Source organism: Microtus oregoni, unplaced genomic scaffold (assembly GCF_018167655.1).
Source record: "Microtus oregoni isolate MIOR12 unplaced genomic scaffold, Mior012 000005F_ref0000423, whole genome shotgun sequence".
In the NCBI taxonomy this organism is placed as follows: Eukaryota; Metazoa; Chordata; class Mammalia; order Rodentia; family Cricetidae; genus Microtus; species Microtus oregoni.
Window position 1 is genome coordinate 49,801,958 of NW_024543064.1, and position 12,481 is coordinate 49,814,438.

At 48.2% G+C, this 12,481-nt stretch overlaps 1 protein-coding gene across 1 annotated transcript in view; it reads left to right on the forward strand.

Annotated features, from left to right (window-relative positions):
* Kank4 (KN motif and ankyrin repeat domains 4) overlaps positions 1-12,481 on the forward strand; it is a 73,765-nt gene that overhangs the window by 58,063 nt on the left and 3,221 nt on the right. The window contains exons 8-9 of the mRNA XM_041652337.1: positions 545-687; positions 6,022-6,222. Coding sequence (XP_041508271.1) covers positions 545-687; positions 6,022-6,222 — 344 coding nt within the window. The remainder of the gene's footprint in view (positions 1-544; positions 688-6,021; positions 6,223-12,481) is intronic.

Here is a 12,481-nt window from a genome sequence, read left to right on the forward strand (position 1 = left end):
AACCGCTGAACAAACTCTCCAGCCCAACCTGTATTGTTTTCATATCCCTGACACATGAGCCCTTGGGTAGGTCCTACAGGCTTGACCTTCATGTTGAGCTCCCCACAATATGAGCTAGCAAGAGCCTGTGGGCACACACCTGTGAGTGTTGTGTGACTCTGAAAGGAATGGGATCCATTGCCAGGCAGCTTCAAATCCTGGTCGAACCTCCTCCATCGTGTGGATAGTTTATGTGACCCATCTGGCTTTTAATGTCCTCATCCAGGAAGAATGTGCTTTGTGCCCAGACTTTCGAAATAAAGTCATTGTCATTGACGCCTTATCTGTCTCTGGCCCTTTTGTGGTCCTCCCTCGTTGGGCATGCTTAGAAAACCTGTAGAGAAAATTAGCCACTTCTAATGGCTGCTAAAAATGTAAGCCAGTTAATTCGCTGTGGAAACACTAGTCCATGGTGTCTCAGCTAGCAAGTAGTGTTCTGTCGAACCACTGAAGTGCAGTCTGGCTCCAGGCCAGGCTGTTCCAGCACCCCTTCCTTCCCTTGCAGGTGTCTGCAACGTGGATCATCAGAACAAAGCTGGCTACACCGCTGTGATGATCACTCCCTTGGCTTCTGCAGAGACAAAGGAAGACATGGCTGTTGTCTGGAAGCTCTTGCGAGAGGGGAATGTAAACATCCAAGCCACCCAGGTAGGTGGAGAGCGCTTGATCTCTCTGCTTCTCGGCAAACATAACACCCCCTAGTTTTATTCTTCCAGTTGGGTGAGGAGTTCAGTTTAGATCCATGGAGCGTTTCCCACTCCAGAATGCTGGGGCCATCAAATGGCGTCTATCCAAAATCCCAATCCTTGATCTTCCTTACAGGCTCTTGGGACATAGACAGGCTAGCACAGGTGTCTCTGAGCCATCTGGTCTGTGTTCCAAACTAAAACAGGGCAAAATCTACCTGGATTTATCTTCTCTAACTTCTCCAATCAAATTCTAATGGTAGCCTCTTGAGAAGGTCTTTGGTGGCTGGCTGCTGAAGTCAATCACCTCTCTTAGCCTCTTGGGAAGAACTTAGCTTGCTGGCTGCTGTAGCCCCTCATCTCTGTGGCTCACCAGATCTGGACCCAGGACACATTTAGGACGCTCAGTACTTTAGAGTTATTGCTGATCATCTCCTCTCTAAAACCTTTTTAAAAAGATTTTGTTGTTGTTGTTGTTTTAAGACAGGGTTTCCATGTGTAGCCCTGGCTGTCCTGGAACTTGCTCTTGTAGACCAGGCTGGCCTCGCACTCAGAGATCTGCGAGCCTCTGCCCCCCAAGTACTGAGACTAAGGAAGTGTGCCACCACAGCCTGCTATTTTATTATTTTTAAATGTGTGTGTGTGTGTGTGTGTGTGTGTGTGTGTATGTGTGTCTACCAGGTGCCTGTGGAGGCCAGAGGTGTCAGATCCTCAGGAACTGGACTTACAGGCAGTTGCGAGCTACCCCACATGGGTACTAAAAACCAAACTTACGTTGTGTGTCAGAGCAACACACACCCTTAGTCACAGAGCCATCTCTCTGTGAACCCCCCCCCCCCGAAGCTGTTTTAATACAGTCATAAATGTCCATTAAACTGATGGAGAGAGAGTGTGGGTAGCAGGGCAGGCAGGAGCAAGAGTAAGGTCACCAATCCCTCACTCCCAGGAGCTATGAGGATCCCTGCCTCCCAGGCCTTGTCTTACCCAGAGAGTAAAAGCAGAATTCTGGGGAACTGAGCAATATGACAGACGTGCTTCTTTGGTCCTTAAAGTAACCAGGTCTCAAACATCTCCTGTCTTTCCTTACCTTCCTACCAAGCAGAATGAGCAATACCTGAAATACAGTCACTTATAATCAAAGGGTGTGGCTAGTGGCAGTAGGTGCTTTCCTAGTATGTTTGAGGGGCTGGATCATTCCCAGGGACTCATATAAAGGAAAGGTTTGTCTAGGCTCTTGATTTCCAAGACTCAGTCCCTGGCTGCTTTGTCCCATTGCCTTTTTGCCAGCAGTAAGACAGAATGTCATGGCAGGAACACACAAGAGGTAGAGAAATTTACTACCTCTTGCAGAGAGAAAGAAAGAGAGAGGGAGGAGGGAAAGAGGTTAGGTAACCAGCCTTTTTAACACACGAGGACACCTGTTAGCAAGTTGTAGCACCTGTGTTATAGGAGAGGACCCTGAGTTTGGAGAACCTGAATCTTTTATAACAGGCAAAAGCAAGCCTGACCTGTCCTAGGAGGCACTGCCTCTTCAAAAGCTATTGGCTGTGTAAACATACTTTAAAAGCTCACCTGGGGACCGAATATATGGTTCATGGTTAGGAGCAGTAGATGCTCTCCCAGAGGACCCAGGTTCAATTCCCAGCCATCGAGAACTCCAATTCCAGGATATCTGATCTTTCTTCTGATCTCCCTGGGCACAGACATGTAATCAAATTTTTCTATCCCGCCAGCCAGCTCCCAAATCACGACACAGAGACTTATTATTAATTATGAAAGCTCGACCAATAGCCTTGGTTCATCCCACCAGCTCTTATAACTGAAATTAACCCATTTCTAGTAATTTACTTTCTGCCTCGTGGTTTTATTACCTTTACTCTGTACTGTTCATCCTGCTTTTCCTGCTTCCTCCCTGCCTGGCTGCAATTCTGTCCTTCTTCTTCCCAGCATCCTCCATGACTGGAAATCCTGCCTAGCTATTGGTCGTTCAGCTTTTTGTTAAGCCAATCAGAGTGACATCTTTACAATGTACGAAAAGATTGTTCCACAACACAGACATACATGCAGGCAAAACATATACACAGAAAATAATACTACTACTAAAAATTTTAAATATTTGTGTTGAGCCCCCTCTTCTACACTCTCCAAAACTGCAGTAGTCTGGGTGGCTCCAAAGTCACTTTGCACACCTCATCCAAGAGCTTTCAGGGATCCTGGAGATGGTTCGGTGGTTTAGGACACTTGCTGCTCAAGCATTTGAATCCCCATACTCATATTAAAAAGGTGGGCATGGCTCTGCACACACCTGTAACCCCAGGTCTGTGGGGAGCAGAGACAGGAGGATTGCAGAGGCTGCTGGCTGCTGGCAACGTGTCAGGGGAGTCTCAGCAAAAAACGCCCTCTTCCAGAGGGGAGGCGTGAGAATTTAGAAATATAGTAAAGAATATGACGATGTGAACAAAAATAACAAAACGCAACAAAAATAACAAAACGCTGAGACATGTAGGATAGTATCAGGAGGGAATTTTTCAGTGAGTACTGAAAATTCACCCGTGTTTAACTTCCAGCTGGTTAATATACCCCTGACCCTAAAAACATAGGAATAAAACAAAAGACTGCATTAACATACAGATTGAAAGTTACGGCTACGTTCAGCGTTCACGCCCTAGGCTCACGCCCTAGACCAAACACCCTGTAGGCAAACAACTCCCTGGGTGGAATCCCAAGTTATTTCCAGAAAGGAACCTGGAACTCATTTGGATCCTTAGACTGTTGTTTTAGGTGGGAACCAACTACGACCCTATTTCAGGAGCACCTGCGGGCTGGCAACTAGGCACACCTGTGGACAATAGCCTTGCGAGAGCAGAACTCTGCTTCACAACTAGGTTTGAGTTGGAAGCACAATAACCTTAATGAACTAAAAACAAGTCCCAAACTCTCTGACCTTTGGCCTCTTTGGGCCTCCACAGCAAAGGAATAAAGAATAAGGTGGAGTGTCATAGAGCATGATTTTCATACACCTGCACACGCGACTTTGCACATACGTATTGCGCGCGTGCACACACACGAGGAAACATCATTTGGGGAATGTTGCTGCTGTCTAACAGCTCCTTACTGACGGCAGGACACAGGTATTTGTAACTGGCTTTCTGGCTCTCCAAGTCTCCTGAGTCACACACAGCTCCCCTTCCAGAAGACAATTCACAGTGTCTTTATTTTCAATAGTATTATCCTAACAAGCATGCTGATTTCTTCAACTGGAAGAGGGGATGCTCACCATGACCAAAGTCAACCCCTCCTCTTTCCTGAGGTGCAATGGGTTCTAGGAGGGTCACCAAGGAAAAGCTGGGGATCCACAGCTGCAGCTGTTCTCCTTGGCTCCCCTGGGACTTTGAGGGGAGGTGGCGATGATCAGCAGGATGGGAGTGAGCTGGGAGCCTCTGAGGGGCACATCTTCCCATCTTCGTATCTCCAAGGTCGCTGCAGGGCCTGGTGTATGGTGTCACTCTGGAATGACCAACTACTGAACTAAGCTGTATTAATCTAGACCAGAAGGAAGGTGAGGAGGAGCCCCCGAGACTCAAGAGGGCTGCCTGCCGTTTCACCTGGCTTTCATGGGGGCTGGGGAGAGGAAACCTCAGGTTTATTAATCTAGTGAGCAACCATTACCTCCAGGCTGAGCAATCACCCTCTCAAAGGCAAATTGGCAAGCCCTGGAAAGATCTGTCAGGGTTCCAGAGAAATGGGGACTGAAAACAGTTATTGATACCCACCTACTGAGCGGCACTGCACAGTCGCTACCTCTTAGAGATGACGATAGTGGACGCTTCCTAACTTGCTGGGCTCCACGAGGCAGGTGGTGCCTTAACCATCCCTGTCCTTCTTCATCAGGACAGAGTACAGAGATGACCCTTGCCCAGGGGTCACCTAAGACCGTCGGGAAACACAGATATTCACATTATGATTCATAATGGTAACAAAGGTACCGTTATGAAGTAGCGATGAAAATGATCTTATGGTTGGGGGTCACCGTAACATAAGGAACTGTATTAAAGCATTGCACCATTGGGAAGGTTAAGAACCGCTGCCCTAGAGCCACAGGGGATCTCGAGGGAGAGCAGGCATAGACCTTGTTTTATTCTTGGCAACCTGATATCCCATTGGAGAGACAAGCTTGACCTTCAAATCCAAAAAGGGTTGGCAAAATACAGTAAGTCATAGAGGAAGGCTATAAGAAAATAGAGGAACGTGTAACAGACCTGTGTAAATAAGAAATAATTGACACCTTATAATCAGAAAAGTGACCACCTCGTGTGACTGGATTTATACTCTTTATCCTACTTGATTGCCACAAGAACCACATAAAGCATACAGGGGAAAAAATTTTCTTTTTTTGGTTTTCTGAGACAGGGTTTCTCTGTGTAGCCCCACCTGTCCTAGAACTTGCTCTATAAACCAGGTTGGCCTCAAACTCCCAGAGATCCAATTGCCTCTGCCACCAGAGCTCTGGAACTAAAGACATGTGCCACCACTGCCCAGCAGGAAAAATAATTGTATAATTAATGTTCAAGCAAAGGAAAACCAAGCTTCAGCTGCAGAGACACAACTTGAGTTGGTTCTCTGAGTCTAACCCATTGCTATATCCACTGGTGACCGTGGGGATCTAAAAGATAACCATACTGTCACTGGTCAGGGGTTAGGAACAATGCAGGGCCTGCAAACAGAGATTTTATTGAGACAAGAGGGTTCCGGGTAATCATTAAACAAAACCCAAGAGGCCCTGAGCAGACTGCGGCTTCCCAGAGAAAGGTGGCATGGGTTGAAGCCACAGCCTTCCCGCCCTCCGCCCTCCGTCAGTCAGGACATCACTCACGGGCTTGGTGCTAGACCTTGGGAAAACTGGCACAAAAACAACTGTCCCTGGGGGTGGGGGGGAACGACCCAGTAGCAGAGCACCTCTGTAGCATGCGTGGGGCCCTGAAGTTAATCCTCTGTACTACAAGAAGAAAACTCAAGTAAATAAATAAGAACAGTCCTTACTGCCAACGTCTTAGCCCCTAAGTGTAAAGGGAAATTAGAAACCAGTCAGTATGATGCTGCCCAGGCTGGGAAGCCAGGCGCGGCTTTGGAAAGGGCATAGGGTTTGACTGGAATCATGGGAAAGCAGAAGTTAGCCAGAAAGAAAAGGATGTGTCCCACGCCACAAGCAGAGGGGCGATCTAGTCAGTGGCCGTTTCCTTGAGAAGGTTTGCTGGACGCACCCAGTTTCAGCCTTTGCCTGTCGCTCTTTGTGCAGGGGGGCCAGACTGCGCTGATGCTGGGGGTTAGCCACGATCGGGAGGACATGGTCCAAGCGCTACTGAGCTGCCAGGCAGATGTCAACCTGCAGGACCATGACGGATCGTCTGCCCTCATGCTGGCCTGTCACCAAGGCAACGCTGACATGGTGCGACTGCTCCTGGCACAGCCGGCCTGCAACAGCAGCCTGACTGACAAGGTAAGATGTACAGGCAGTTATCCGGTGGATATTTAACACCTGTCCGGAAAAGTGTCTCGCCAGCCATCCGAATTCAAGAAACCATATGGCTGTAGTGATAGAGTTAACCTCATAAGGCTGGGCGTAGGGCTTAAACGAGATAGTGGATGGTAAACACTCATAGCCTTCATGCTGGGAAACTCGCAAAACTAAAAACACTGTGCTTAGCAGGGCAGTGGTGGCACACACCTTTAATCCCAGTACTTGGGAGGCAGAGACAGGCAGATCTCTGTGAGCTCGAGGCCAGCCTGGTCTACAGAAGGAGTTCCAGGACAGGCTCCCAAGTTACAGAGAAACTCTGTCTCTAAAAACAAACAAACAAATAAATAAATAAACACAAAAACCACCGTGCTTAGGAAATGTGTCCAGGTTTGGCTCAGCCCTGAGCCTCCTCTGGTGAGACTAGTGTGTGACTTTGGGGCGGCAGCTGAGCTCTGTGTCCAGGGCAGACTCTGGGCATCCAGATGATGGCACCAAGTTTATAGAAACAACTCTGTAGTCATTAAATTGACAGTACCTCCATGACACAAATCTACTTTGTGGAGCCATCCATTCTCCCCAGTGAGCCTGCCTGACGTCACACAGTCAGTGCCTGCCCCCTTAAATAAACCACCTCGTAAGACGAGGGCGGCTGGGGGGAGAAGATAACCATCATGTCTTGTAGTGTTACCATGGATCCAAGAATGTCGCTCTCATGACAACCCTGTGAGGTCCATTCCACTGCTGCCGTCATCTGCTGGAGGAAGCAGAATCACCAAATGGTTGGGTCCATGCCCACGTTGCCCAGCTGGTAGGCTTCAACACCATTAAGCCCTAGGCTCGTGATGGACACACCATCTCTCCCACGGAAGGAACCCAGCATTTCTGCAGAATCCTTCATATGTTACAGGGCTTCCACAGCTCAGTGACTGAATGAATGGCCTAAACTTAGGGATTCAGTCCCAAGAGTGACCCCTTTGCTGATCATGACAGTGGGTCGCATTTCTAGAGCACTTTTGGCAGCTAATCTTCAGCTGCATACCATCCCTGATCTACTCAAGAATACAGCAAGCTGCCCTGCATTTTACAGGGCCAAGGGATGTTACACTCCTGTTTTAAGCATATAGCCAGCCAGCAGTTCTCAGAGCAGAGTCCAGCCCGGGCCAGACTCTAGTGTCGTAAATGTTGGCATCATAATTTAATGCTATAAACAGACATCTTTGTGCTTAAAACCCACAGTTCAAAGGGAACAAAAGTCTGGCAAGGCAAAGAAAGCCCCTTGCTATGCAGGGATAGCACGTCTTCCTGGACCCTGTTGGAGCCACAGAGAGTACACCATCAGCAAGTCAGGCTCAACCCTACAGTCAGCCCTACTGTGCAGCCGTTCCATGGAGTCATTTCTGAGCACTTCAGAGAGCACTGGTCCTCCTGTTTTCCCATGGGATTGGGAGCAGGGGATCGGGGAGTGGAGCCTCCTTTTCCAAACACGTAGTGAGACAGAGGATCTATGTTGGAGTGTCCCCTGTGGGCTGCCTTAATCTGGACTAAACCTGAACAATAGTAGCCCAGGGCCACAAAGAAGTGACCACTGTACTTACCTGGAAGAGGCCTGAGAAGAGACACCTGTGTGGAACAGGCCAAGCAGGCTTGAGCCTTGGAAGTCCCTAACTGGCCAGAGTAATAAGTCATGAAATGGGATCCCTTCCTGGGCCCGCGTGGTAGCCACAACTAAGAGAGAACTCCCTGGCTTTCTGGAGGTGGAGGAAAACCATGGGGGGAGCCAGCTCAAGTACGACTGTTAGAACTGACTTTAAATCCAGCATTCTCGAGTCTGAATTTGAGTTCAGGGACTCTGTGCCTTCCCATAGGTGAACCCTAAGCCTCTGTACACGACTGTAAAATGGGTCTAGAGATGAGCTAACTAAATGCTTAGTATTTATAAATCACACTTGCTGGCTGGAATTGTGACACCTAGAGCAAATTCTCAGTACAGCAACAGATGGGGGGCGGGGCTTGGCTTTTGCAAGTGTCTGCCGGAAGTCAGGAAGATGAAGATCCTAAGTTAGGGGAGTCAGAGGAGGGAGACTGCCCCCAAGGGAGAACCAACTGGCCACCAGTTCTGAGTCAGTCTTGTATTCCTCAGGAGGGGTGACATGCATCCAAAGGAGATTTGGCAGTGTCTAGAGACACTTTTACTTGTCACAAGTAGAGGAGGGAGTGCTCCTGTCATCTAGGGCTAGGGATATCGATAAACACCTGCAGTGCACAGGAGCAATAAAGAATTATGAGTTACCTGGCCCGAGCCAGACATGGTGGTGCATGCCTTTAACCCCAGCATTTGGGAGGCAGAAGCAGGTGGATCTCTGAGTTCAAAGATAAACCTGGCCTACAGAGCGGGTTTCAGGACATCCAGGGCTACACAGAGAAACCCTGTCTCAACAAGCTTGGTCAAGGGTTGATGCAGGGAGAGCCAGGGAACGCTGAAGAGCAGATCACTGCGGGCCTGGGTCTGAATTGGCAGGGCTCAGTACAAGATGTGGAGGTGAACTGAAGGAAAAGCCAGTCAATGAGGTCTTGGACAGGGCTTGTAGGAGTGTCGTGTGTGTGTGTGTGTGTGTGTGTGTGTGTGTGTGTGTGTGTCCCAGTCCTATCACATTCCATTGCCTGAATCAGGCCTGACTGAGGATTCCCACTGCAGCTTCCTCAGGGCCAGAAGGAGCATGGGGTTTCCAGCAGCAGCGTGAGAAGATAATTGTTGCTGGGGCCACCAAGGACCAAGGCTGGTACCTGGCGCCAGTTCCCACATAAAGGCCATATCAGGGGTCAGCTGTCATCTCTCTTTGGGGGCACAGATGTCCACAGCACAGGTCTTTTGGAGACTCATTTGGAGAGAGAATCCTGTTCTGAAATTGCTTCCTCTTATCAACAAAGTGCAATAAAAAGACAGAGCTGCAGGCACTTCCCCTAGGCTTAGGAGGCAAGAGCGGGTGGGGGTGAGGCCATCACTATACTTTCTCTGGGGACCTTGAGCATGACAAACTCTGATAGTGGGGCCTGAGCACCGGTTGCCAGCTTCTCCTTATTTGGAAGGTGTTTCAGGACATCCATCAAACGGGAACATTTTTGAGATAGAGATTGTGCCTTGTCCGTCTTTACCTGATCTGTTGTAGGTTCATGAGGTCTTGTCATATTGAAAGACACCTCCACCACAGCACACACAGGAAGGCATATGCGCGCGCGCGCACACACACACGCACACGCACACACACACACACACACACACACACACACGGGCTGTCTGTGCAAACCTTCCCCTCTTCAGCTCAGTCAGTGCATGGCCAGCCTATAGTGTTGTTAAGTAGAAATCTGTAGACCCAGCTATGATACATCGATCCTCACACATCCTTCCTTCCTCTGTGGGAGGCATGTACATATAAGGGATGCTCTCTTCCTAGGTGGTCTCTTTTTCTCCACTTCCTGTCCTCCATGTCTTCAGCTGAGACGCCCACAGATGGAGGCTGGAACCTCCAGATGGAATCTGTCAGAAGCTGCAATGCTTAGCCTCTGGGACTGGCCCTGTGGCACTTTCCCATGGTAACAGTCCTCTCTCACACACTGTTTACATAAAGCTCTGAATGGCAGAGAGTGAGGACAGCCCTCCCTCCTCGCCCCTCCATCCCCCCCACAACGCAGGACTCCCTGATGAAAACCCCCTCCCAGCAACAGTGTAGGGACTCCTTGCTTAAAACTCTGTCTTGTTCCAGGTTTGCTCAGAAGAAAAGACTCCTTAGGTTTTTGTGGTTTCTTTACCAGTTTGAACCAAACACCTCTGCCTGCGCAGCCAATCTTTCAGCAGCACTTAGCAAGGCCTGGCAGCCCACCTGTGCCAGGATGTAGCAGGGACCAGGCCAGACTTAGTCCTTGAACTTACAGAGACCAGAACTGATCAAGTGATCTCCCAGATTCCAGCCTAAATAGAAAAGTGCAGGGAGGGTGGCCCAGCAAATAAGAGCCTAGCCTGGGGTTCACAGTAAGTCACTATTTCAAAAGAAAGCAAGACTTTGAGGCTAAGAGCGTATACTTCTCTTGCAAAGGATCTGTGTTTAGTTCCTAGTAGAGCTCACATCAAGTAGCTTACAATTCCTCTAAATCCCAGGGGCTCCCACTCTCTGAGTACCCACACTGACATGCACATACCCCTCACCCACAGACACATACCCCCTGCCACATAACCCACCCACACACACATAATCCCCCCCACACATAATTTCCCCAACACATAGCCCCCATATAACCACACACACATAACCCCCCACACTCACATGCACATACCCCCTATACACACACACATAAGCCCCCCCACACACATAACCCCTCACACACACACACACACACACTCACACGCACATACCCCTACACACACCCACACTTAAGAATAAAAGCAAAAAAGCAGGGGGTGGGTGTAGCTCTGTTGACAGAGAATTTTTTTTATTTTTTATTTATTTATTAATTAAAGATTTCTGCCTCTTCCCCGCCACCGCCTCCCATTTCCCTCCCCCTCCCCCGATCAAGTCCCCCTCCCTCATCAGCTCGAAGAACAATCAGGGTTCCCTGACCTGTGGGAAGTCCAAGGACCACCCACCTCCATCCAGGTCTAGTAAGGTGAGCATCCAAACTGCCTAGGCTCCCACAAAGCCAGTATGTGCAGTAGGATTAAAAACCCATTGCCATTGTTCTTGAGTTCTCAGTAGTCCTCATTGTCCACTATGTTCAGCGAGTCCGGTTTTATCCCATGCTTTTTCAGACCCAGGCCAGCTGGCCTTAGTGGGTTCCCGATAGAACATCCCCATTGTCTCAGTGTGTGGGTGCACCCCTCGCGGTCCTGAGTTCCTTGCTTGTGCTCTCTCTCCTTCTGCTCCTGATTTGGACCTTGAGATTTCTGTCCGGTGCTCCAGTGTGGGTCTCTGTCTCTGTCTCCTTTCATCGCCTGATGAAGGTTAGTATTCAGGAGGATGCCTATGTTTGTCTTTGGATTCACCTTCTTATTTAGCTTCTCTAGGATCGCGAATTATAGGCTTAATGTCCTTTTTTTATGGCTAGAAACCAAATATGAGTGAGTACATCCCACGTTCCTCTTTTTGGGTCTGGCTTACCTCACTCAGGATTGTGTTTTCTATTTCCATCCATTTGTATGCAAAATTCAAGAAGTCCTTGTTTTTTACTGCTGAGTAGAACTCTAATATGTATATATTCCATACTTTCTTCATCCATTCTTCCATTGAAGGGCATCTCGGTTGTTTCTAGGTTCTGGCTATTACAAACAATGCTGCTATGAACATAGTTGAGCATATACTTTTGTTGTATGATAGGGCCTCTCTTGGATATATTCCCAAGAGTGGTATTGCTGGGTCCAGGGGTAGGTTGATCCCGAATTTCCTGAGAAACCGAAACACTGCTTTCCAGAGTGGTTGCACAAGTTTGCATTCCCACCAGCAATGGATGAGTGTACCCCTTTCTCCACAACCTCTCCAGCAAAGGCTATCATTGGTGTTTTTTATTTTAGCCATTCTGACAGGTGTAAGATGGTATCTTAAAGTTGTCTTGATTTGCATTTCCCTGATCGCTAAGGAAGTTGAGCATGACCTTAAGTGTCTTTTGGCCATTTGAACTTCTTCTGTTGAGAATTCTCTGTTCAGCTCAGTGCCCCATTTTATAATTGGGTTGATTAGCCTTTTACGGTCTAGTTTCTTGAGTTCTTTATATATTTTGGAGATCAGACCTTTGTAGGTTGCGGGGTTGGTGAAGATCTTCTCCCAGTAAATGGGTTGCCTTTTTGTCTTAGTGACAGTGTCCTTTGCTTTACAGAAGCTTCTCAGTCTCTGGAGGTCCCATTTATTCAATGATGCTCTTAATGTCTGTGCTGCTGGGGTTATACATAGGAAGCGATCTCCTGTGCCCATCTGTTGTAGGGTACTTCCCACTTTCTCTTCTATCTGGTTCAGTGTGTTCGGACTGATATTGAGGTCTTTAATCCATTTGGACTTGAGTTTTGTGCATGGTTATAGATATGGATCTATTTTCATTCTTCTACAGGTTGACATCCAGTTTTGCCAGCACAATTTGTTGAAGATGCTCTCTTTTTTCCATTGTATACTTTTAGCTCCTTTATCGAAAATCAGGTGTTCATAGGTTTGTGGGTTAAAGTCAGGGTCTTCTATTCGATTCCATTGCTGTTGACAGA